The sequence below is a fragment of the Saccostrea cucullata genome, unplaced genomic scaffold, assembly GCF_032062105.1.
Source record: "Saccostrea cucullata isolate Sc308-1 unplaced genomic scaffold, CSIRO_AGI_Scuc_v1 ctg35, whole genome shotgun sequence".
Taxonomy (NCBI): domain Eukaryota; kingdom Metazoa; phylum Mollusca; class Bivalvia; order Ostreida; family Ostreidae; genus Saccostrea; species Saccostrea cuccullata.
The window spans coordinates 185,499-213,074 of NW_026930622.1; the positions used below are offsets into that span (position 1 = coordinate 185,499).

At 33.0% G+C, this 27,576-nt stretch overlaps 2 protein-coding genes across 12 annotated transcripts; one reads left to right on the forward strand and one right to left on the reverse strand.

Annotated features, from left to right (window-relative positions):
* Positions 1 to 1,124: 1,124 nt before the first annotated feature.
* LOC134229316 (lysosomal amino acid transporter 1 homolog) lies at positions 1,125 to 12,602 on the reverse strand. Of its 6 annotated transcripts, XM_062711045.1 has the most exons (10): positions 12,501 to 12,602; positions 8,860 to 8,994; positions 7,414 to 7,624; positions 4,882 to 5,011; positions 4,652 to 4,742; positions 3,311 to 3,516; positions 3,046 to 3,132; positions 2,364 to 2,534; positions 1,836 to 1,992; positions 1,125 to 1,248 (listed from the first exon to the last, which is right to left on the reverse strand). In XM_062711045.1, exons 3-9 carry the CDS (start codon positions 7,614 to 7,616, stop codon positions 1,867 to 1,869), a joined length of 1,014 nt encoding a protein of 337 aa, XP_062567029.1. In that variant the 5' UTR covers positions 7,617 to 7,624; positions 8,860 to 8,994; positions 12,501 to 12,602; the 3' UTR covers positions 1,125 to 1,248; positions 1,836 to 1,866. The 6 variants fall into 6 exon arrangements, with proteins under 6 accessions (XP_062567029.1, XP_062567032.1, XP_062567030.1 ...); XM_062711048.1 differs by lacking the exon at positions 1,125 to 1,248 and having other exon boundaries at positions 1,624 to 1,992; positions 3,311 to 3,507; XM_062711046.1 differs by lacking the exon at positions 1,125 to 1,248 and having other exon boundaries at positions 1,628 to 1,992; positions 8,817 to 8,994.
* Positions 11,182 to 27,463, forward strand: LOC134229312 (eukaryotic translation initiation factor 4 gamma 1-like). Of its 6 annotated transcripts, none has more exons than XM_062711034.1 (31): positions 11,182 to 11,305; positions 12,810 to 12,958; positions 14,819 to 14,859; positions 15,041 to 15,093; positions 15,222 to 15,395; positions 15,503 to 15,691; positions 15,825 to 16,151; positions 16,271 to 16,895; positions 17,811 to 17,896; positions 18,151 to 18,358; positions 18,475 to 18,608; positions 18,709 to 18,810; positions 19,047 to 19,232; positions 19,938 to 20,075; positions 20,251 to 20,310; positions 20,421 to 20,564; positions 20,742 to 20,824; positions 21,075 to 21,231; positions 21,344 to 21,448; positions 21,671 to 21,824; positions 22,486 to 22,604; positions 23,028 to 23,164; positions 23,488 to 23,661; positions 23,982 to 24,177; positions 24,264 to 24,436; positions 24,590 to 24,794; positions 25,157 to 25,252; positions 25,428 to 25,568; positions 25,674 to 25,755; positions 25,843 to 25,989; positions 26,112 to 27,463. In XM_062711034.1, the coding sequence occupies exons 1-31, from the start codon at positions 11,276 to 11,278 to the stop codon at positions 26,288 to 26,290; spliced, it is 4,794 nt and encodes a 1,597-aa protein (XP_062567018.1). In that variant the 5' UTR covers positions 11,182 to 11,275; the 3' UTR covers positions 26,291 to 27,463. The 6 variants fall into 6 exon arrangements, with proteins under 6 accessions (XP_062567018.1, XP_062567019.1, XP_062567020.1 ...); XM_062711035.1 differs by having other exon boundaries at positions 15,225 to 15,395; XM_062711036.1 differs by lacking the exon at positions 11,182 to 11,305 and adding an exon at positions 12,620 to 12,672.
* The last annotated feature ends 113 nt before the right edge of the window (positions 27,464 to 27,576 follow it).

Sequence of the window (27,576 nt, forward strand, 5' to 3'; positions counted from 1 at the left end):
TAAACTATGCTGGTGTTTACCCATGGAGTTAATAACCAATAAAATTTCAGTTCATTAATTTCAATGTACAGCCCACATTTAGAGATGTCTTATAGGATGCCACTTATGCATCAATTAATGACATAAACGTACACAGACTGTAATCAGGAAGTAATTGTACTGGGAATCGGAAATCATATATTTTTTATTTCTATATTTCACTCCAAGGGGAAGTCTGGTATAAGAGGCTTTTAATTCTAATTGCTGAATAAAAGGAGAAAAACAATTTATATTTATAAAACAGTTACAGTACATTGATTTATTAAATATATACATGTATTTTTTCAGTAAACAATGATAACAATGATAAGCCATGGGCATAACATAAAATACAGTCACACTAAAAATGAAGTACAGTTCAGTCATACTAAAAATATAAAGTATTGTACATGTACATTCATATAAAAAATAAAATATTGTACAGATGAACTGAAAATAACAAAGTACAGGTAGTACTAAATGGGCAGAAATAAATTATTTCATTTTGTAATAAAAGCATGAAATATTCATAAAATTATGAGATATGGAATGTAAACTAGTACACTCCTTTAAATTAATGGCCATTGACATGATTTGAATACATGTACGAGGGCCGTTCAAAAATTACGCGGACTGTGCTATTATTTACTCTTACAGACGTCATATAGTTATGAAATTTCACAGAAATATGTATCTTAAAGATTCCAATAAATTTTGGGCAAAATTTCTGTATTTTAAAAAAAATCTACGAAAATTATCGGTATGTTGATATCACTGATGGAGAGGTACGGAGCACGACAAAAAAATTGGAGCAAATGCATGCGGAATCCAAAATTTAACACATTGATATTCTATAATTCGCTATATTTTTCGACAATTTTCTCAAATGTATCTTTAAATTGTTGTATTATTATGTATTTAGATTTCTGACAAAATATTTGAAGTACTAACAGAAATATAGTGATTTTTCTCTGATGCGATTCCCGTGAACACGACTGTGAAAATGACGTCTCCTGAATTGACGGCTCATCGCATTTTTGTTAAATTATATGTAATGCTCGAGATATCGACAACATAGATCAAATAGATGCATAATAAAACATGTAGTAAACTAGGGTATTCGTGACATTCGTCCACAAATAGCAAAATGAAATTTTAGACCGTTAGACTCCTATAAAAAGGCTATACGGGAGGGCGGGAAGAAGATTATCGACAAAAACTTTATCCGGACTGTAAAGAACGTGATTGAGAGTCATCAATATTACACTATATCTCATAAATACCTGCAGTTTTTTTTTTTTAAAACAAAAAAAGAATATTCTTTACTTGTTTAATAGATTTTAAGCTCGACAAGAAATGGTGTTTGGATGTTGAGTAGATAAAGTAACTCAAACTGTACAGGTACTCTTGAAAAAATGTTGAGAAAATGAAAGCTCAATCAAAATTTTTTTTTATAATGCCTGTGACGTCGAAGATTTTGCTGCTCCGTGACTCAATGATATGTCCTTATAAATCACTCAAAATTGATACCAATTTACATTTTGATATGAAATTTTGAAGACCATATAAGTAAAGATTCTTTTATATTATTTGTGACATTTTGCCCGATTATGTTGTCAAATATTTCTTCTGTGAAACAAGTCCGCGTAATTTTTGAACGGCCCTCGTATATTTCTTAGAGAAAAATTGTTTTAACTTGCTTGAGACATAATACTGATTTTCACAAAATTTTAAATTCCATGATAACAGATTTTTTTTTATTGATGCTGACATGTTACATCAGTTAATGGTACTGTATTTGTCCAGACCCATGTAACATCAGTTGGTTTGTCCAGCCCCCGTGTAACATCAGTTGATGGTACCGTATTTGTCCCGTTCTACATTGACAACGATTTCCTGATCTTGAAGTAATGGTTCCTGAGAAAGTCTGTCAAAGTCGGCCCTGGATCCATAATATTTAAATTGCACCAATAACTAGAACTTGGTTAAGGCATAAACTTTATTCACATTTTGAATAACAAAGAAATATAAAAATATTTGGGTTTTGTTCCAAGGCTTGAAGCACATTACAGTGTTCTTAAAAACTTCTGGAACTGCCATTCTCTAAATTCTGGTATCAAGATAAATTTTCAATTTTAACAGCAAAAAGAACAAGTCCCAGAAAGATTTATAATTTTGAAACATTTTGAAAATAAAATGGCAGTTGGTATCAGTTAAATATTTCATTAAAAATCACTATGCGATGGTTAAACTGATTAATACTAACATCTCAATCATGTTTGGCTATTTTTCATTCTCCATATTTCTGAAGGGAAACAATACAGATTATTTGGTTTGAAGGATACAGAAGAATCAAGGAAGATAACTCCTAAACTCCCCACTAACCAGGGGATGTGTCGTATAATATATACAACATCCAGCTGTCGCACTATAATAGCCAGTCCATACGTTAGATTCCCAAAAATAGCAAGCCAAAACATCAGGATTGAAAGCCCATCTGTTGATTGCCTTTTATACTGTAAAAATCAAAAGTTCTTGACTGAAATAATATTTTTATCAAAGATACACATGTTGGGAAAAGATCTTTATTATTTTTGCATAATTAGATGAGACCACCTGCTTACAAAAATTTACTTCTCATGTTTATTAAGTTGTATAAATTATCAAGAACAAAAATAAAATTCATGGAAATTATGTCTAGTTTATAAATAACAATTTGAAATGTCAATCTCATGAAAATAGGTGTTATGAATATATTAAGTGATGTACAGTATAAAAAACATATTATGTACCGGCATTAAAGATAACTGTGACCCAAATTAAATTCAAAATACAATTAAAATAAATTGTTTCAAATTAATAATCATAAAGTGACAAGAGTATATAGAAATTCAGTCAATCCACGGATGTATTCACTTCACAGAAAAATATATTGACCTCACACTTCATGCTCGGTCAATATGCATTTCTGTAAAGTTGACATACCTATAAAGTTTCATTGAGACCTCATAAAAGGGATATACTCACATTTTTATACAACTGAGCTGACCTAGATCCTATGTAAAATATACTGGACACTACTCCTATTGCATAACCTATCTCATCTATAAAACCCTAGAAAAAAAAAACAGCATCAAAATATATGAAATCTAATTAAGAAGAATACAAATATTAAAATTCTGTCGGCATCTACCAACCAGATCCTAATGGGAACAAACTGAATTAAAGTTATCAGGCAGATTACAGTAAAAATCATAGATAACCTGAGTAAGACCTTTTGAATGATACTCACATGAAATATCACAGCACTGTGTTGTAAATTTGTTCCCATTAGACTCCTACCAGTTGAATGGTGTCTAATATACATATTTTGACCTTGGTTTATAAATGGTAATGATGTTTTATGAAAAATAGCTCCAAATAAATTTGTTCCCAGAAATGCACCAGTAAAACATAAGACTATTTTTGGCACAGCTCCAGGCCGGTTTCCTCCATGGTCTGCAATAAAGGGATTTTTTTCAATTTAAAAACTTAATATTTATTTCACTTATGTTAAAGAAAACTTACAACATCTGTAGACTGAAAGGAGGTATAAAAGCTTTCACTCGTTTCTGCTGTTATCAAAAAAAATCTAAGGGACAATCAATTTATTGATGACCTAGCTTAACTTCACTTAGGTGCATTGCAAGTAAAAAGTTGGTTGTTTCATATTGCATCTATGATCTATATTTGATAAATTAAATCCAATGCAATATTGTAGCTTAATAGTTAATACTTAGAGTTGAATCAAGTATTGCATCATTTTTTTAATACATGTATATTTGTTAATTGTTATATGGTATAAGTTAAGTTTATAGTTAAACAAAGTCACATGGTTTAACTCACATTTTGTCAACACTAGTACACTACATGGGTTTCAAACAGTTTAGTTAATCTGGGTTAGTTGGTCCACTACATCTAATAGCTAACAGTCCAGATACCAGACTGGATTAAAGATAGTATGTGCCTACATTTGGTGTAATGTAAATCATTTGTTATTCACAAGAATTTTATTTGTGAAAAATTTCACAATATTAATATTTCTCATCTATAATATGATTATATAGAGCAATAAATTTCCTGGAAAAATTTGTCTTAATCTGCCATTAAATCAAGAGTCTTTGCTATCTTGTATCATTCAGGTGTTGCAAAAATTTAATGATCTACAGTAATTTAGATTTTAAATTGATCTATCTGAACTTGTCTATGTGGTTTAATTTTAAGGTCATCATTAAATTGTAAATATTTTACGTTTAAGTTACAGTACATTATGTTACGTGTATTGCAAAAACTATCAGCAAATTAAATTATTTAAGGAGAATAGTCTATTATTCAGACTTCCTTTCAATTAATTACATATGCAATAAATAAAACCAATTCCATTACATGTATATGTAAGAAATTGCAATAATTCATTTTCAATCAAATCTAATTAAAGGCAATGTTTACATAACAGATTTCTATTGTCAGCTGTACTGCATGGAATCTGTGCATTAATTAATTGATCAAACAATCCAATCACCTGATGTGGTGATTGATTTCTATTCGAGTCCAGACCACTTCTATAACAGTAATGAGATTGACCTGTACTTACCCGTGGCCTGTTTACGCTTCCAGATTTGATAATAAATATACTGAGAAAAAAGGACGAGGTCCGCAAATACAAAATAAATGGCAAGATAGATCTGGAAAAAATAAAATAAAACATTTTATGATTTAGAATTAAAAAAAATTAAATATGATTAATTCAGGGAGTCTCAGTTTTAAATCTCACATATAAAAAACTGTATTCCACGACCTCCCGATTATTTGAAATCCTTTTACCTGCAAAGGCAGTTGTTTTGTGAGAATAGCTCCGACTAGATTTGTGGCATCACCTAACGTCCATTGGAGAATCAGAAGTATTGAAATGCCTTCCACTCCAGCAATATTTCGACAATTCTTTACCATCTGACTGTAAAAATAATTTATTACATTGATTGTACATATATAACTATAATTTGACTCATTTGAGTCATTCATTTGAATCTCATTACAATTTTCCAATGGTATGTAGATAATACATATGTTCAATGGATGAGATATACATGTGTGCATGAAAAAAAAAACAACAAAATACTGTATAAAGGGAAATTTTCACCCCATATTATTGTTGCCCCTTTCGCCCTTGTCGCAATTTTCAATGAAAATGGCATTATCACTTATACAGAAGTGTGTCTAGACGAATTCAAAACAATGCAAAATCGTTTCCAGCTGTAAAAGAGCAAAATTAAGATGGGCTAAAATATCCCTCTTTACAGTAGTAATTTACAATACATAAATGTTATGTATGGGAATTCTAGACTGGAGAGCACTTGCATTTTACTTATCTATGTTTAAAAAAATATAATTATGTGTTTATCTGATTAATTAATATTACGCATTTTTTTCTGTAGTAAACCACATTTTATACATGCATTATGAAATTCATCTCATGAGCGATGGGCTTGGTGTTTAAAATTCTATTTGAATATAGGTACCGGTATATACTAATGATTGTAGCATATATGTCACTATAAAATAAATAAATTACTTATGGTATATAATAATATCTTCAGACAATTATGAATAGAGAAGTATATCCTGATTAACTCCTATAATTACACACTGAAAAAAAATAGATGAAAGGGTCTTTATATGGTTAAGCTTTAGAACTATAAATACATTCCTATAAGGATAAATTTCCATTCAGCACTTCAAAGTTTGTATTTAGAAAGGGGCTTCCTTAATAATCAACAAGCATAATCTTTTAACAATCTGCTCAAAAGAGTTTAGTATAATCAGTCTGATGCTTGGTTTATTTTTTCATCATCAAAAAGAAAGAAGATTGTTCATAAGGGCATATAATTATTTTAACTGGGATGAAAAGGGTAGTAGTTTGTGCAATTGAATTTCAAAAATACAAATTAAATTTTAACCAGTTCATTATTATATCCCATTGTTAAAAAGTGTGGCTCTATTTGTTTACTTAACAAACTAGAATCTGGCCCCCTTACCAGAGGCTTTTTAGTGGAAATTTTGGTTGAAATTTGCCTTGTGGTTCCTAAGAAGAATTTGAAAGTGTGAAAGATTTTCCAGACCGAGAAACAAATACTGGACAGAAGCAATAAGGGGTGTGTTCAACAGAATAAAACACGTAACCACTATGTAAAGCTACGCTCTTGAACGGAGAGCTTACCTATAGCCACTACATAGGGAGAATTAGCATAAATATTTTAATGTTAAATACCAAATCCTAGACGGCCTCCTACCGGTATAAATGATTACAACTTTGCAACACATGATAAATTGATTTTAACAACAAAAAATAGTATTTTCTACATCTGAGGGAATTTTATGTACCAGTATATTTACATATATATTTTTGCTTGAAATAAACTCTTTTTGTTCCAAAAATAAGTTTTTACCGATATATTTTTATCTGAAATCTGACACTTAATTAGCAGCTAAGATAATCTGTCCATTCAATACAGATAGATATCTTATACCTAGCTGCTAGGTTAGCTACTACAATCTTGAAAGCAAAGCATGAAACAGGTCCAAACCTTCCAATATCTTGCTAACCAGTCCAACAATATTTTTTTTTATCCCCATTGCAAAACATTAGAATTGTTATGCTTGCTCTTGTATAGATTTTTATAGGAAATAATTTTTTAATTTTTACAGGAAAAAGAATACTAATTTTCCTAAATCAATATTTCTCTCCTATTCTAAGGAAACATTTCCCTCCACCAATAAATCTTGTTCTCTCCTAAAAATGTTGAGTTGAAATTTTTAGAGCAACTGCCCAAAAATCACATTTTGTTTGGCTATAAAATAATATGGAGATAATACCTCTTTTTCTGATGGAAGGGTCATTTTGTCTCAATCAGCAAAACTTTTTGACCTTATTCATTTATTAGGCCCTGAAATACCTTTGTCAGACATATATTTCCTCTCTCATGCTAACTATCAATTTGTTTGCCTATATATGATTTATGCAATCAGTCCTTATGATTAGAACAGTATCATAATTTTACAATGCCTGAACAGTCCTTCCAATTCATCTTAAAGGGATCACTGTCTACTTTGTTGAGTACCCGGTATGTCTACTTCTAACCACTGTCAACAATGGTTAGAAAGGTGGGATAATTTGCATAATGGGCAAAAAAGTATAAATTATCTCACTGTTTTCTTTCAATAGCGTTTTGCCACAATATTTGCTGGACAACTTCAGATGTTATTTGGATGAGTAAAATTTGCAAATAAATCTAACCTCATCTAAAAGATTAAATGACTGAGTCCATTCTAATAAAGCACATATTTTCTATTACGTACGGAATGCTGACAACCAGCCAAAACAAAATGGAGGCCACGCCCAGCGCCACTGAGACTATTCCTCTGGTGTCCCACACACAGTCTCCTAGGACTTTGTAGATCCATTGGATTCCAGTACTGCAGTTAGTGTCTGTCACATTACTAATATCATCAGTCAGTCGGTAGAAGTATGTGTTCCCAAATGGGTAAAGCCCTGCAGGCATATCACTTACTGCAACAAAAGAAAGAAAACAGTAAGAGACAGATGCAGATGAACCTGAATTAGGAAGATGCAATCTGGAGGAGTGAATTTAAGACATTTAAATACATGCATAATTTTTTATGAGGAAAACTAAGAAGGTTCTTAATAGATAAAAAAATGTATATAAAGTTCTAACTTTTGGAAAACATTCATTACTTATAAGCATAAATTTAAAACCTGCAACAAGACAATTAAAATAAAGCAGCTTTTTATTTAGAACATTTTTTTATTACTAATTTATATTAACCTGGCCTTTGCGGATATTAACATTGAACAATATTCTCACATTGTAATTATTCATTTTTAGATAAATGAACTAACAACAAAAAGTTAAACATTGTTTTTGTTTGGGGGGGGGGGATTTTTGAATATAAAATCAAGAAAAATTTAAAGGTGGTCCGATTCATTCTTACCCAAACATGTTTTTTCAGAAACAAACAAGAAAGAAAGACTTCCTTTGTACCCTAAAAGTTATTTATTTGTTCTATGATTATTTTAAGTCCCAGTAATATTTTACGGAGGGACTACAGTAATAATGTTTCATTGTATAATGCATGAGTAAAGAACTCCCAAAAATATTAATACAGAGAATTTCAAGAGCTGCGTGCATCATGCATCGAGCTACCCTTTTGTTTCAAACGTAAAAACCAGAAATTCCCTAATTTATATAATGTAAATATTTTTCCATATAGCTTTTCTATATAACTCAAATCTACTGATAACATCATCTGCATGGGGTCATCGAAAAAATAATTAATGCACATTGTGTACTGTAAAATGCTTAATATTTAGATTCTTGTCTACTTAGGTGTTTTATGATCATATAATAACAAATTATCTGATTAATTATGCATAAATTGCTAAGTTTTCAAGATAATGGTTACAAATTCTGTCAAAGTGTCAATATTTTGATTTATTATGAAATTGAACCATAAGATAATGACAACTTAAAGTGCAAAAGCCTATGTGCATGTGACTTAAGGGCAAATATGTTTTTTAGTGTTAAGTTAACCCACAGGAAAACAAAAAAACAAGTAATTAAAATCTTACCACCCCAAACTTGTCAAGCAAGAAGTCTTTAATGTGTTATATCTATATTACAAACAAGAACTGGAATTGCAGGTTTAAAAATTAATTTCATTTAACAGAATAACAATCAAACCTGCAAAATTCTAGTTTCATTTTCATCTGATGAATGGAAATACCTGATCAAGGAGTGCACAGTTCAGTTGGTTCGAAGAAAACACAGTGCTCCGATTACTTCCTGTTTTGTGAGACGTACAGGTGTACTCAGATCCTCTTTGAAATATACACTTTATTTACTGGATGGACTTTCCTTCCTGATGTAAAAAAAATATAAAGGTAAGGTATTTTGTTACAACATTGATATACTATACATAAGAACTACATTAAGTCACAAATATATGTACTAATGATGTCCTGTAATTACTAACTAATCTGAGTGTGGTTTAAATAATTCCTTTTATAGATAGGAACGGGTTATAATCACACATGGAGGAAGTTAATTAATTTTTTTTATTAAAACTAAAGTATATTCATTAGTTTGTTTCTTCCACAAATATAAAGGCTAAAAATGGCATTTATAGACACCCACACATGAACCAAATTATTCAAAACAGAAATTAATAATTACAATGGCTTTCATGTATTTAATATAAATGTATAAAATAAATTTTAAACTGACTGGACTTTTCCTTTAGTTTCACTTTCGATAAAAGAGATCAATTTCTCTGTGCTAGCCATATTCTTTTTCAAACTCTCTTTTTCTTTTAGACAATATATTCCAGCTAAGCCTCAATTACCCTCAACCATAACACTAAATGACAAGAAAAAAAATCTTAAAAAAGATTCTGTTGAGAAATTTTGCAAATTAATATAATTTGTCTATTTGATACAAATAATGGGTACATGTAGGCTTTAAGCCTTAGGGCTGGGAGAGGGATGTCCACTGATCTAAGACTCTGGATCATGAAATCTCTGAGATTTTGCCTGTTAATAGGACAATTAATGTATCCAATATGTTAATATTTTTTTTCCCAGCTACTACTGGTAGTCACTAACCCCCCCCCCCTCCCCCACACACACACACTATAGAGCTCTCTCAAATCTGGAGTGTATTTCTTTGGTTTAAAAAAGTTTAAATAAAAAGAAGAAAAGTAATTCTAATTTTAATTCTGTGTGTGTTAAATACTTATTTATGTTTATTTAGTTCCACTGAATGTCTTCTTTAAGACAGTTTCAACCTTGGTATCAGCTAGCTAGGACCTTATGAACCTTGAATCTCAATCATCAGATATTTTATTTCTTGTTCTTGTTTAATCCCTTTCAAGGATTTTTCTCTCATGCTGACATGTCACCTCTTGATGGTGGAGGGCTGCAAAATTGAGGCCTTTACTCAGCAATCTAGGCCATTTAGCAATTAGGGATCTTTTTGTGCCAGAACCTCCTGCAACAGAGGTCCTCTATCCATACATGCAATCTCATTTATTTAAAGGATCAGTTTCTGTATCCCAGTGGATTTGAGCTTTTGATGTAAGGATCAACTGCTCTGCGACTGTACAGCAAATACTATATATATAACCATGTGTCACATGGGTGACAAATCCTCAGATGTCTGAGTTTTTCTTGGTCCACTCAACTCATAGATAATGAGATTTGACTGTAAATATGACCAGTTTTTATATAAAAGTCACCTGTTTTTTGAAAGATATCTAAAGATTCAGGCTTCTCAATCAATGGAATGTACCATAATATATTATATACAGATCAAAAAAATGAATATTTATTATACATATTCAAACCTTCTTATTATGATTGTCTGTAAAGACATTATAAATATGATGTGTCTTTCTTTTGTATTAAATTAATGCAAGATTAAAGGTTGTAACCAATGCAAGAAAAAAATTACATACCCTGCTAATGTGGTCTTATAATTTAAAAAAAGTATTATCTTAAAAAGTATGCAACAAAAGCCACAATTAACTGCATATCCATTCCCACATTAACAAAGTCAGAAAGCTTTGTGTGTGTGTGTGTGGGGGGGGGGGGGGGGCAATTGTAGATATGTTTAAATAAATACATGTATTGATTTTCAATAAACTCCCTTGCTAGGTCCCATCATAAAAAGAAGTGCAAGTGTTGTGTTAATAAAATAATTTGAAAAAATTTAAAATTAAACAAATATTGTACATGTATATTATAGATATGCTGTAGACCTACAAATGGTGCCTAGTGAGCTTTTAAAAAATCATTTTTCAATCAAGATAACAAGGTATACATGTATATATATCAGTTCATTACAGATTTATATTTTATATTGATTAAATATTAAACATTATTAATATGCTATATTTATCAATGTTTAGTTTTTACCTGTATTTTAACATTGTTTAAAAAAAAATTTTGAATTGTAAATATGAAATCAAAAAAAAAAATTTTTTTATTAAACTGTGATCTAAACAGATACTCTTCTTCAACAGAAATATGAAATTTTCTCTTAGATAGCACGGTATACTGCTATGAGTCTTCAGAGCTCAGAACAAAACATAAACAACCTAAACGAGACTTTTTGGAAATATTGGTTTGGGGATATAAACAACAATGTATCCAAGAGGCTGCTATAATCCTCGTGTAAGATATCATGATCAATAAATAAATGTATACATTTAATATTTTACTCTGACATGTATTATATAGCATTGTTGAAAGTTAAATGTGAATAAAGAGTATATATAATATTATACAGTAAAATATCTTATTAATTACTGATGACAAATTATTATAGTGATTTAAACTACTGTAAAGTATGAATTTCTAATTTCATGTATAATTCAATAAATTACAGCATATAACAAATAGCAGAACTCAAAATGTTAGAATTACCTTAATTTAAATTGTATTTAAATTGTACTCTTTATGGTATGTTTCATAAATTGTAACTATCATTTACAGTAATGAACATGCAAGTGCTGCTCTGATCAGTAATTTAAAGAAGAGGATTTATTTTAAATTTTAGCATCATTATGATAGCAACCTGATTCAAGTACAAATATACACATTGCACATCACACCTAAAGCAAAATCAATCATTTTTTAATGAATTACCTTCAATACACTGTGTTAATGCGCTGAACCTTCAAGCATACATTTGCTATAAACTATACATATTACATACTTTTCTCACAGATGCCTGATTATGTATTATGACTTTTCATCCATTTGACATTAATTTATTTCTGTATTATTTGAATCTGAGATGAAATTATATCCATATTTATTGATTTGTCTAAACCTCAACTTTGCATACATGTAGTGTCAAAGAAAAAAGATGGTTTAATTGCTAGCTACTTCCAACTCGGCTATATGTAAAATTACCCTTAGGTAAGAGAAGATTCGCCCAAGATTTCTTATTTAGCTATGTTTGTTATGTCAGGGACTTTTATGCTACCTATATACTAAGTATACCCTATACAGTCTAGGTCCCTGGTTATGTCAAGAGATGGGGGAGGAGCACAACCTACAGGTAGCAGAAGACAAAACCTGTAACACCCACCCCCTTAGAGTTCCTAAGAGCCTGATAAAACTTCAGCGAATTAAAAATATGTTTGAATAAGTCTCTACAAATCACTTATTTCGCATCTCAACAATAATTATACAATACATACTCTATATATAAACAAAGTAACCGTAGACAGTTCTCTCACGTACAAACGGGGTTTTTCTTCTTTTAGTCTTACCATAAAGGGGTTTCAATTTGCTACAAAAGGAATTTTGAAAAACGATGTTTAAAATAATTCATATTAAAATGTTACAATGAAATCTTAACCTTTTGTTCCTCCCTGTTATCCTTTTATTGCATTTAATTCGCTTTAAAGTCAGGTGATTATTATGTATAATGTCGCAAAAGACCTTTGACCTCTAACAATCGTGATTGTTCGGTCACAATCGGTTTACGGAAATGACCGAACAACAGGCCGTCTCCTTGCAGACTAAGTAAGGTAGCCATTTTTTGATAATTAGATACAATCTTAACCCATCTCATTGTTATTATGGAATTATTCGTAAAATTGTTTTTGTAAGTATAAAGATGAAAGATAAAACATTAATTTTCACATATTATATTCCATCCATATAGGAGATAGAGCTTGGAAACAAGCCCAAAATCGGTCCTTCTCCAAGGACTCCATCATTGCGAAGTTACGTTGAAATGAATGAACGGAAGGTAAAGTCACCAAATTCAGCAACCGGACATCACCAAGGACATTCCCAGCAAAGATCTATTACGTATCCTTTTATTTTCCATGATATTTTTGGACAAAAATGTATACTTTTTTCTCCTCAAACGTTTCAAAAAGGAGACCAGATGCCGGGTAGAAACGGAACTACAAAAAATCTCCATAGCAAAATAACTGTATGTCACGCAACATAACATGCAAATATTTAAGATTAGTTTATATGAAGGATCATAACGATGCTTTCTGGTTTGACTTGTACTTTTGTATAGTTCTATCGTCCGGTTTGTATTCATTTGAAGCATGAGTTTGTAGGCGGGGTCATGGCAGACTGCGATCACATTTCACGATCGTGTTCTCCTGACGATAGGAATTCGTGCGCTAATTACTGCAATTTGGCAAAAATGCTAGCATGGTTTCTTTTTCTGTGTTACTAAAAACTATTCATTTGTATTTTGTTTACAATTTTTCACATGGATTTTAAGATAAATTTAGAACACGTGGACCGAAAATTTTACAGGAAAACGCATTTTGGTGCATGCGTAATACGGTTTGTCATGGCCATATGATACAATGCCATTGTCATGGTATGTGGTTGATGAAGGGATTTTACGACTTATTTATTTGAAGTGATGATGTTTAGTTAGGGAAATATGTTCAGAAATTATCAGTGGAATAATCTTAATGAAGGTATGTTGAAATGTATTGAACAGTTTCTAATTTTTTGTAAGGAAGTTTCTGGATCTGGGTATAAATAATTTCTTGCCTTTGTTTACAAACATAAAAAAACCTCTTGAACTATTAGAATGCATATAAAAGAAAATGAGAAAATACAAATAAATAAATGGTTTTATGAATGAATGAAGTATTTCTACCAACATTTGAGTTATTCTACCCCAATGAACTATTTATTTTCAGTAATTTGATGTTGCATATCCATTTACAATTGCCAAGTTATAATATATAGCATAATTTGAATGATGTTATGGATATTGACTCATTGATTCAGTTTACTTTGTATGAAGATGAAACAATTGTAGGATGGATTGAACTTTGAAAAAATATAGCTAATTTTGTATTCTCTCTCATCTTTGTTTGATGTTCATTGAAAATTACGAACGACACGGTTTTGTAGAAGTCCATCTGTAGTAGATGAAATATATGTCAGTAGCAGTTTTGCAAGAACAGCATTCTATGAACACATATTCCACCTATAGTGATTTATTGCCGTTTCCTCTGTACATTTACACAGCAGGGGATGACTGCTACAGTAGGATGGACAGGCATTCTTATGATTATAAAATGGTTCTTGTTAGCACACTGGTATCAGTGCAGCCATCTGCACTATTTTATATTCAAATGGATACTGTGATGAAAGCTCTGTGACAGAAATTGTAAGGATGAAATGCTAATTATAATATTAGATATTTCTGTGAGGGAGTATATGCCAGTCTTGTGAACTTGACTGCTGTTGTAGATAGTGTTGGAACTTGTCAGTGTTTAAATATGTCAAATTTATTTTCTGTTAACGTCAGATACTGGCCTGAAGGTTGTGTAAATTTTCATTCATTTGAAATATTGCTAACCATTTCAGTGTCACAGTGACACAGTTATAGTGTAGATAAAACCTGTATGTATCCATTCATAGTTAGTCTATCTGAGTGGTGTGAATATTGCCACATGACAGGTCTTCCATGATTAATGGTCTGATATACTGACAATAATATGTAAAAGAAGTTATTTATAGAAATGGGACAATGTACATGCACTTCAGGTTTGACATGCTCTTTCTGTTTTTATACCCAGTTTTATCATTATTTTTCTGTATGTTAAAGATAGGATTTTTTCCCAATTTGAATTACTTGTCATGTTTTGTAACATTTTACTGGACTATTCCTTAACATGAAACTAGACCTCACCAAAGAGGACAGACTCCCCCGCAGTTTACTGGTAGTAAGTTTCAGGATGGGATAATGCATAAATAATATTTTTTATCATTATCAGAAAATTTTATAAATTGTTTCGTACAGAGAAATTTCTTAGGAAAATTTTTAAATTCCCAAGGTAAACAAATTCAAGACAACAAATGTTTTTAGTTGAATATTATTAACCTTTTTTATTTCATCAACACCAGGAGGTCCAGAAGAAGTCCAGCAACAGTATTACTCTCAACCTTCTCTTAAGCAGGTAACTTGAAAACATACAAGATATTCTGTCTTTATATAAATATGCATATTTATAATAGACTTTGTCTTATAAAAATGTTAATTATTACATACATGTACAATGCATTTACTTGATATCCCCTTTTTTAGCAGCAGCTTTTTAGTATTCCACCCCCACAGCCCCAAGGGCAGGGCACAGTGTACACTCATGAACTAAACAAGCAGTCTCAAGTGCCCAATAGACTTCCAGCACCAGGTGCTGGGCTGGTACAACCAACAACCATGTATCAGCAACAACAAAGTATGAGACCACAAACTTCAATGGTAGGTAACATTTGTAGAAAATCAGTCATTGGTTATGTAGGGAAATTATTTTTATATTATCATGGAATTTATTTTCAAATACTTGGTAATATTTTTTTTTTCTGCAGCCTTTTTTCAGACAGAGTGCTCCTCCTGGTAATGTGATGCCTAACAACCAATATGCACAGATTCCTCAGCAACAAACTCCTCAGCAGTTTACACAGCAAGGCATGACATACCAGATAATGACCCCAAGTAATATGAATATTCCGGGGCAGAACTATGGAACACAAATAATCATGCAGCCTAGTCATGTGGTAAATAGAAGATTCATTTTAAAACTCATGGATTTTGTTAAATTGTAACAATCTTTATGCAGTTTTTGCTTCTTGTATATTTGATTTTTTAAGATTTTGGTTTCAGTTTTAAAAATCATATTTCTTTTTGTAGAACATGCAGGCTTCAAGGATGAACAATTCACAGTACCCAAATATGGGTAATCAGCAAAGTATGCATTTCACCACCATGGGACAGCCCACCAACACTCCATATTACAACAATCCAACAATGATGTTCCCAACCCAGCCAAGTCGTCCACCATCCAATCCAGCAGCCCCCGAAAAGAGGGTGAAGAAAACACTGAGCATTGTAGATCCCAACACAGGAAAAGACCTGACCAGTGAAATCTTGCATACAAAGGAAGCTAAGGAAGGGTCCTCACACAGGTCCACGCCGCCAAGTGGGCCGAGCTCCGGGTCCAGAGGGACTCCAGATACGGTAATCATCATTATACTTCCAGCAGCTCAATCACAGATTTCTGTAATGATAATTAAATACATGTATTCTCAATTTTTTTCAAGTATTTAATATTCTAATGTTGAAATATTAATTTTCAGTCTGCTCCGCAACCTACACCTCATAATAGTGACATTGCAGCCCAATTTGCTGCTCAAGTGGCTGCCACACTTCGATCAGAAGCAAGAACAGCAGAACATGCTGATATGCGAGAACATTCAGAGGAGCCACAGGTTGATTCCTCTACATTAGCTAGTGAGGTTCCAGCAACCAGTGCAGAAAGTGAAACTCTGACACTACCCGTTAATGATCAAGTAGATAGTGAACCTTCACAAGAAAATGCTAGTGATCATATACCAGAAGCTGGTAGTAATGCCCCAAATCTTTCAAACAGTGTGTCAGACTCAATAAGAGATGAGAGCTCTGTAGAGCATCAGGACTCTGTACCGGTAGAGAAAAGTGAGACATCGGTTCCCATCACAGGAAATGAGCCTCCGTCATTATCTACCTCAACAGAAACCGCCTCAGATGTGGCTCCCTCCATGAGTGAAGTGGAGGTGACAGCAGCCACCGAGGCTCCACCACAGGAAGTTGTTCCCCAAGCCGCCTCAGAGGTGAAACCTGAAGAACAAGTGGAACAACCAAAAGAGAAAGATAGTGTAGAGGAAAAGGTCTCGGAAGAAGTGAAACCAGATCCACCTGTGAAAGAGACTGAAGCTCCAGTTGGTATGTAGTATTTCTCAAACAGAATTGACATGTAGAACACTAGAAATAATGCAGTTGTTATATCTCTTGGAAAGTTAAAATAGGCAAGCTTTAAGCCCCCTCTTTTGACCCACTTTCCACAAATGACTGAAATGAGTACTGCCATTTCCAAAACATGCTTTCTGTATTGGAAGTACACACTGTATACGAAAAATGCAAATGAATACAAAATACATTTAAAGAATTTGCATTTTGAGCAGAAAATAGAAAAAAAGATTATGTTACTTTAGGGCAACAAAATTACAGTTAAGCATCAAAGAAAGTAATTTTAAATATTAATGAATTTTTGGGTATATAACTTGGCCAACAATTACTCATTACTGATAATTAAAACAAATTATTTTTAACTTGTTGCCTGACAACTTCCACTCCCATATATTCTTTAGGATTAAGATATTCTCAGAATTATGACTGTTCATAATTTATCTGTCAAAAAGATTTGTTTTCAGATTTTTAATTTGATCAACAAGTATTCACAATTCTTTCGTAAACGGCATAGACCATCACACGTTTTAGTCAGTTCATTACATAGTTAAGTTATGGATCTACCATTACCATTTACCATATATTGATTTTTTTTGTTTTGATTGATTTAAAATTTCATAGAACAAACTTAATGTTCATATCCATAATTTAAAAAAAAAATACCTAAGGTTTTATGTATAAAACATGTATCCATGTACAGATTGATGTAATTATCTTTTGCAAAGAAACATCCTTCTTCTACAGCCACTGAAATTCACTGGGCACTGGTTTCCTTTCCAATTTTTTCTTTCTGTTAGTTATTTAAAGCTGTAAGACTATAAACCTATAAAAGATTAATGAATTTAATAGATAGGCAGGAATGCTGTTGGTAATTGGAATATTCTTATTTAGATGTGAAGAAAAGTAAGAAGAAGGCCAAAGATTTGAACAAGAAAGACATGTCAGGAACTGACATGGATGCATTCATGGATAGCTTGGTAGGTTAATTTTATTATGTGTATTCATCCTATATAAAGTGTGAAACGGTATACATTGGAGGCTGTAATGCAGATGCTTCACCTTCTGGACAAATATTCATGGAAACAATCTAACCAGGAAAATTCCAGTAATCTGGATATTTCTTTAATCCAGACAATTTTCTCAGCAACAAAAGCATCTGGTTGAATAAGGCTTGACTTTACTTCTTGAGTAGTGTAATCCTTGTAATAAAAGCCAATCATTGTGTTTACAGCCTCCTGAAATGAAACCCACACCTGATGCCGGAGAGCAGAAAGAAAATGTGGAATCTGTCCAAACAGATGTGCCAAAAATAGAAATTAAGATTGAGGACAAAGTGGTGCAGGAAGAAAATGAGAAAAACCAGGAGAAAGACAAACAAGCAAATCTCTCTGATGAAGAAGAGAAGGCAACTCTGGAGCTCAAATATAAGTACAAAGAAGGTACAATTCAGTTATTCAATTCTTTCTATTCTTAAGGGAGACTTTACTTTTGTTTTAAGCTCCTTTGTTAGCTCTTCTTAGGGAAAATTCTATTTATGGAGATTTTGTGTCTTTAGATCAATGGAGTCCTCTAAATCCAGAGGGAAAGCGCTTATATGACAGAGATTTCCTTCTAAGCATCCAGTATTCTTCAGAGTCCACACAAAAACCTGCAGGTCTACCAGATCTTCCTGAAATTATCCTGGACAAGGTAGGAAAAAATTACTGAAAAGAGTTAGCTATTTAATTTCATTCAGTATCCATGTACATGTACTTCTTTTGTGCTTATATGTTTTTGAACTCAATTTTAGCCTCATAGCTCCCAGCCTGGTGGAAGATCCTTTCAGAGTTTCAATACAGATCCAGGGCGGTCATTTGATTTCACTCCAGGATTTGTACGAGGCCCATCAAGAGTGAGTAGAGCCAAAATTACCATAGATTTTGTGCTGAAATGGCAGCAATATCAGTCAAACCAAGGATGATGATAGAAAGTTATCCCTGTCAGAGAAATTCTGCTGAAAACTTAATCTGAAAATTGGTTTTCTTATATATAGAAAAAAAATGAAAGTAAAAAGAAAAGAAAGAGTTTAGACGGATTTTATCGCAGTTGAAGTTACAGATGCTAAGTTATCCATGAATACTTTTGCAGGTTCCACCCATATCAAAAGGAGGAAGCAACAGTCAGAGAAGCAGAGGAGGCGGGGCCACCCCTCGTAAAGTGATTTCTATTGGTTCAATCTCACAGGAAGTTAATCTTCACAAAGCCGAGTCTGCCTGGAAGCCAGCAAGAAAGAAGGATCAGTCAGAAATTGATGAAGATACAAAGAAAACAGAGGTGAGGTTACATTTGTATAGGATTGATGTTACAGCATTGCAAATATTAACCATCCCATGATGGGTAGCAGCAATTTTTTTAGTTGTTAGCTAGGTACTTTAAACACAACCAACACCAAAAAACGTAATGGTTTACTAGTAAAATGTTCAGCCACTTCCAAGTAACTTCATAATGTTCAAAGTGAAACCCTTGGCAAACAATAAAAATCTAATTGTTTATTCTCTGTAACAAGAAGTAGGAACCCACAGAAACTGACACATGATGCAATGCAACATAAAGTTATCCAGGTCTTAACAATTATGTAGAATATTCATTGGTTCTGATTGTAGTTCTGTGGCAAGTTAACATTTGTCATGGAAAAAAAATTAGCGTAATGCAAATTTAATAATCTATGAAAAAATGCAGCATGTTGACGATAGCTAAGTAAATTTGTTATAGCAAAGTCATAAAACTTGTCATTTATATCTATATTAAAGACTTAATCCCAAGATAGGAAACTTGTTAGATTGAAGTCTATTGAAAATAAGAAAGGACATTTTGCTGCTGTTATTCATATGATTTTACCAGCATCAAAATAACGGATACAAGTATTTGGTCTGACAAAAGTTTGACTGGTCCGACAAAACATCCTGTGTCAAACTGAAATTAACACCATAACTATGAAATGGCTTGACTTTGGAACTTACAAGTTAATATATTTTTCAGGAATTGTACAAGAAAGTTCGCAGTATCCTCAACAAGTTGACACCACAGAGATTCCAAACACTTGTGAAGCAAGTTTCCGAAATGGAAATAAACACCGAGGAAAGATTGAAGGGTGTAACTGATCTTATATTTGAAAAGGTGAGAGGAGTGGAAGAATCCGTCAACCGCATTGTTTTGTGTAAATGATGATTAAAAGTTATCCCTGTCTGAAAGATGCTGGTGATAAACATGTTCTGATTGGCACCTAAAGTACCTTTATTTCAGACGTGGTAGTTAAGGCTTGATTGTTTCATTTAGTTTCATTTTCTTACAGGCTATAAGTGAACCTGGATTCAGTGTGGCATATGCTAGCATGTGTAGATATCTTGCTATGGTAAGTTATACATTGTATATTTTACGGGATATATTTGTCACTCTGTCTTCGCTTTACTAAATTCCATTGTTTGTCAATTTTTCCTTAGTATGTGGGACTTCTTTTTGCAGATTAAAGTACCTTCCACCTCCAAATCAGGGGAATTTGTCAATTTTCGTGCAATATTGTTGACCAGATGTCAGAAGGAGTTTGAAAAAGATAAAGATTCAGAAAAAGAAATGGAAGAAAGAAGAAAAGTCATTGAAGAAACACAGGTATATAACTGATGCTCTGAAAATGTAATGAAGGTTCCACATTACGAAAATTATAAACTTGTCCATCTGACAGTTACCTGCAAATTTCATTTGACCAGATGATTTTTTAACTAACAACTGATAATTTTGAATTCTGATAGTCATAGAATTTGAAGGAAAAAATCTTCTCATTTAAAGGATGCCAAGAAAAAGGAGGAGTTAATAGAGGAACTGAATTATTCAGAAACAAAGGCACGAAGGCGTTCTTTGGGAAATATCAGGTAAAGACTTTGCCATTAAAGAAAGGGCAAATAAAAATATCCTCAAATTATGCTGTTTTGTTCATGATTTCTACAGAATTATTACTTCAATAACATTTGTTTTCTTTCATTGTACAGTATCTTCAAGCTCAAATTTTATCACAATATCAAGCTTGTTTTGTGTAAACCATGTGTATTATACAGGTGTTGGAATATAATCTAGTTATCCATTTACTTGTATTCATTTACATGAATTCTATTAAAACTTAAGGTTCATTGGAGAGCTGTTTAACCTGAAGATGTTAACAGAAAACATCATGCATGATTGCTTGTTTAAGCTTCTGAGAGCTAAAGATGAAGAAAGCTTAGAATGTCTGTGTAGGCTTCTTTCTACTATTGGAAAAGAATTGGATTCAGATAAAGCCAAGGTAAGCTGGGGTTTTGTTTGATTTAAATCATGATCCAAGCATAGATGCCAACATTGTATTGTATACAGTTTCTTAATTACATATGTTACAAGAATATTCTTTTTTGTTGTAGCCAAGAATGGATCAGTACTTTAATCAAATGGATAAAATTGTTATTGAAAAGAAGACATCTTCCCGAGTGAGATTCATGTTGCAAGATGTTATTGATCTCAGAAAGGTAAGGGAAATATAAAAGCAATTTTTGTGGAGTATTGTTAATTCTGATTTTGTTCTCTTAATGTTTGTGTGTATGCACTGGTGGGGATTAGGGGATATTTGAACATGTAAACTTGCATTGATATTTAAAGTCTTCGTTAAAGTTTCTTATAACCACTTATTTTAAGTTATTGAAATGTTTGTTTTACAAGGTCAAATTGCTGATGTTTATCATTTGTTTTAGTGTAAATGGGTTCCAAGGAGAGATGACAATAATCCCAAAACACTGGACCAGATTCACAAGGAAGCTCAAAAGGAAGAACAAGAGAGACAGATCTTCCTACAGCAGGCCACTGCCAAGGAGAAAGCTCAAGGAAGAGGAGGGGGTGGAGCCAGGGGTAAGTCTACTGCACTACTATTGAATCCTATTGAATCAGTATCTATCAAACATCTAGCAAATTTACAAGGAAAGTAATATCCTAAAATCAGCCAACTAATTTTCCAAAAAAGTCATTTTTTAGCATTTTCCATATATGTATATTTTGAAGCATTTTGCTCGTTCCCACTGCTTCATTTAGGCCATGTAAAATTAATTCCTTTTCCATATATGTATATTTTGAAGCAGTTTGCTTGTTCCCACTGCTTCATTTTAATATTTGTATGGCCAGTGTCAATCTGAAACCCTTGACACAATGTAAAAAAAACTTTGATAAATTAAACCTGAGCTTAGTTGTATATTTAGCTTATTTTCACCACTTGTAGCAGGAAAATAGTTATGCAACTTATGATGAGCTTTTTTGGTTCTGAGATATATGAAGACCATTTTCCTCGTTCCTGAAGTTGCACTTTGTACGTCAATAATTATTAGGTCACTGGAGCCACTAAGGTGACCTATTGCTATCTGTTTTTGTTTGTCGTTGTTCAGATATGCATAAACAAATTGTCTATAGTCTGAAAATTTTATTGATTCTCAGGTGACCATTCAGGTCCTTGGACCTCTTCTTGTGTAGGTTTATGATCATAAAGATATATACATGTAAAACTTGATTTTGTTCACAGGATCAAGAGGCCCTCCTGGACCAGGAATGGGATCAAGTGATGGATGGAATACTGTGGGTAAACCTAACATCAGGGTGGAAAGACAGTCCATTGATCCATCAAGGCTCAAAATCACCAAGGTAATATACCATATAAGTGGAAATTTTAGCGAGACGCAAATTTAGCGATTTGTCCTTTAAAACTGGTAATTTATTTTTAGCGGGATGTTATTTTAGCAAATTTAAAATGCACATTAAAGAAGCTATTACAAATAAAACACAATTAATTTTTAGCGATATTCAATTTTAGCGATCTTGGCACCCTCGTTAATAATGCCAAAATTAAATCCTCGCTAAAAATTCTACTTATACGGTACTAGCAAAAAACAGGTGCACATTATAATCATCTACATACATGAATATTCAGTAAAAAATTGTGGCCAATAAATTGTTTTAACGATGTTGGAAATTTCCTATACTTAAATTAGTCAAAATGGTTTTTGGTAACAAAAAAATGTCAAAAATCTCTTCAAGTCTCAATGAAAAGATTATCATGAATTTCAGCAAAATCTGGATGAGTCCAACATTCAGCTTGGCCCTGGAGGTGGCACAAACCGATTCTCTGGCTGGCAGCGGGGAAGCACTGGAGGAGGAGCTCGAAACTCCCAGGAACAAGAAAAACCCAATGCACCAGCCAACAGGCAAGTAGAGTCCAAACTTGTGTTAACACTAAGCTTACTATGATAAACCTGAATACTGTATACAGGGTTATTTTCGCCCTTTTGCACTTGTGAACAATTTTGCCCCGTTTAAAATTCGCCCAGTCATAGTTCTGTTTAAGAAATTATGAGGTGTAATTTGAATTCGCCCCGTTTTAAATTAGCCCAATCAAGGAGAGGAAAAAAGGGGCGAAAATTTCCCTGTATACAGTAGTCCAGACATTGTTACCATTGAGCATTTTCATCAAAGAAGTGAAGTTTTCGGTGCAAGTTTTAGAAATTAAACACTGATTTGTTGTTTACAGATTTTCTGCTCTCAGTAAGCCTGAGGATGATAGCAGGGGAAGGTTTGGAACCAGCCCTGCCCGAGGTGATAGTCGTGGGCGAGGCAGTGGAGGGTTTGGTCGCCCACAGAGTCGAGGTATCACCCCAAGATCTTCCATGGAGCAAGAGAAGGAGCGAGCTCTTGCCGCTGTTAGGTAAGACAGCTTTTTTACGCCCTACAGGAGTTGTTGGTCCATTTCACTCCACACAAATGTACCATTATAAAGGGGGAATATTTAAGGGAATATGACATGGAATCCTACCTCTTGATGCTAGATTGTGTCTCATTGACAAATGTTTAGTTTTGGAAGAATTTATAGAGTTTTCATCAAGCAGAGATTGAACAGTGAATTCTATTACATCACATCATATGTGTGCCCAGTATAAAAGAAGGTTAAATAAGAAGCCAAAAACTTGCATATTAAAAAAAATAATTATTTCACAATATTAATGTTTGCTTTGACCTTGATTGTAGGGATGTTGTTGGTGGTCAGACCACACCCCGCCAGGGACAGAGTAGAGAGAGCAGCAGAGGACGTGAGCCACGCAGACCGGATGTCGAAAAGACCAGCAAACCAGCACCACCTGTCACTAAGGAGCTAACAGAGCAAGAGATGGAGAAGAAAACTAAGGCCATTCTGGATGAATATCTGCATGTACAGGATATCAAGGTAGAGACAAGTTAATATACAACTGTAGTGGAAAATTTTAAAACATGATTTCAGGCTGAGTTCAATTCCTTGTTATTTTCGTGCAGGAGGCCATGCTTTGTGTGGAGGAGCTGAAGTCTCCCGCTGTTATGCACACATTTGTTAGCACAGCTGTGAACTACATCCTGGAGAGGTCCAGCATAGCACGCAGTCAGACGGGCCTTCTCCTGCATGATCTAGTCAAAAAGAATGTGTTATCTGTCCCTGTGTATATTCAAGGGTAAGTTTATATTTTGAACTATAGGAGAGAATGTATTGGAAAATTTAAATGATACTGAGAATTATCTTGAAAGATGTCCAGTCATTCTTACCTTATATTCGTTAACCCCTTTCTCTTTCATAAGATTAATGATTTTTCTTGTTTCACACTTAGGCTTACAGAAATTCTTCAGTTTGCTGAAGACATGGAAATTGACATTCCAAAAATCTGGCAGTACTTTGGTGAGCTCATAGGTCCAATGGTTCAAGATGGCAGTGTTCCCCTCAACTTCCTCAGAAAAGCTGCTGAACCTCTGAAAGAGAACAACAAAGCTGGTCTTCTTGTTGCTGAGGTTCTACATGCTGCTAGTCATAGAGAGGTACAGTACATTTACAGTGCCACTGCTAAATATTTCATTATTGACATAAAGTGAAGCAGTTAATGAAAAAAGTTATTTGTCGTAAATTACCACATAATGCAAATTCAGATGCAACTTGTGATGACTGTTGTTATATTCTTCTGACAAAACTGAAGACCATTTTCCTCGTTCCTGAAGTTGCATTTTACAATTTGCCTTCATTTTTACTGTACAAAAAAAAATTTCACAAAAATTGGAAAAAACAAGATGCAGTGGGCATTTTCTCTTCCATGTTGAATGAAAACATAAATTAGCTAATAAGAAAATGTTGTGTAACTGTTTGCATGAAGCACTGCTGTGATTTTAATATATTTGTTCTTTAGGGTCACAAGAAGGTTGGATCTCTGTGGAGACAGTCTAGTCTACAGTGGGACGAGTTCATGCCAGCAAATAGTGTGGATCAGTTCATTAAGGATAAAGTAAGTGATCAAAACAGTTGATTAATATACATCTTAGTGTACTAGAATTGTTTGCTTTTCAGATGGTGAAAATTGCTCGTGATTTTGATAATTTATTAATTGTTTGATTTCCTGAGTTTGAAGTATGATTAGAAAAAGATTATGTTTGGTAATGTTGTCCTTCTTAAATTTGCAGAAGCTTGAATTTACTGCTGGGGATGACAGTCAGCCAAGCACACCAACAGTCTCCATACCCATGGAAAAAGTCCAGGAAAAACTGCAGCAGCTTCTCACAAAGGAAAAGGCTGATAATGAGGCCATCTTTGATTGGATTGAGGTACACTGTTTAATGCATCAAAAATTTAACATTTTAAGTGTTGCTGATGTGGAAGAAGTTGAAAATTAATCAGTGTTTTATAATTGTGTTGTTCTTTGCCTGTAGGAGAGTGTAGATGATAAAACCATTAAGGGCAACAAATTCATCCGTGCCTTGATGACAGCAGTTTGTGATAGTGCAATATCTGGTATGTTGGTAATCATTGACAAAACGGTGTTTTTTTTATGTAATTTCAAATGTACACGACCTTAATAAATGGATTTATGTTTAATAGGGGTTGGGAGTAGTGCACGTGTGAATCCAGAGGTTATCAAAACCAGAGGAGATTTGCTGCAGAAATACTTGGATCACCAGGCAGAGTCTGAATTACAAGCCTTATATGCTTTACAAGCCCTGGTACACAAGTTGGAGCACCCACAAGGTAATTCCTAATTTCAATGGTTCTGAATGTTGTAATGCAGCAAATGAGAATAGGTAAATAACAAACAAATTTTAAATCAAGAACGATAATTGAGTTCATTTTCAATTTATTTTTTTCCACAGGAGTATTGCGAACACTGTTTGATACCTTGTATGATGAGGACATTATTTCTGAGGATGGATTTAATCAGTGGGAGAAAAGTAAGGACCCTAATGAACAAGAAGGAAAGGGAGTGGCAATGAAACAAGTGGTTCAGTTCTTCACGTGGCTACGAGAAGCAGAGGATATGAGTGATAGCTGAGAATAATCATATTATAGATCTTAAAGGAATCGGGGGATGGGAATATATATCTATTTATCAGTGGATTTTCAGTGAAAAAGATTGCTTCTTGTGAAAACATTCATTACATTTCAGTGGAATGGATTGTGATTGTTTATCCAGATTCCATTTGAGGTGATTTAAAGCCATATTCATGATCCCTATTCTTATTGGAAAATCATATTGTTGCAGATTGTTTCAAGTGAATGTTTATAAATTTCTATGCTTATTGTGAGCATTTTAGTTATTGTTTGGTGTGACTGCCAACCAATTCATCCAGAATAAACCATGGTTTAAAACCAGAACTTTAAAGGCTGTGCGAATCTGTGCATTTTTACTGCAGATAGGACTGCATTAATTGCTCATTTATATGTCCACATGGTGAATTGCTGTCGGAAAGAGAGAATCATGAAATGATTGCATTTGATTCTTTGCATTATTATTGATAGAAGAAAACCTCTGGTGCTATTTAACCTTGCTGGACTTTTTTTCATAACCAGAATGAACAAGTTTGAAAAACCATTCAGTAATAGCCAATAAGAAACCATTGAATGTATGTTGTGTGCATGTTGAATGTTGCTGTTTTGGTGCAATTGCTATAATTTATATATTTTATTTTCCTGTGGAGACATACTGCCTATAATATAATATGCAAGTGTAAATTATTCTTGTCAATATTTTTGTACATTTTTCTGTCTTTGATTTCAATGTGATAATAGATCTAGGAATATAATAATGATATAAATCTCTGTTGATGTGTTTTATAAGCACCATGTTAAGCAAAATGTCTGATGGGATTTTTTTCTGTTAACTGTGTAAATTTTAATAGAAGAATTTAGAAGTAAGAACTTGGTTATTTCCTGTTATTGTTTTCTGTATGTCTCTGAAAAAAAGATACATTCAATATTTTTGTTTCATTGAGTTTATTTAAAGATTATGCCCCAATTTCTGTCATTTTTTTTTTTTTTGCTGATGAGATGTGTAAATAGTTATCAGACAACTGTACATCATGTTGAAACAATGTCTGATTTTAAATATTTTTTCCTTTAAAGCTCCTTTCACATTGTTAATGTGTGATTGATAATTGCTACTGATTTCCAAAAGAAGGGGTTGTAATGAAATAGAAGAGACATTAAATTGATATTGCAAAAAAAACTATTGTGTTTCTTGTGTGATCTTTTGCATGTAAAGGAAGTGATACAATGGAACATGAAGATTTCTGCTTTTCACTTTTTCAAAAAGCTAGCCATCCACTGGAAATGAGAAGG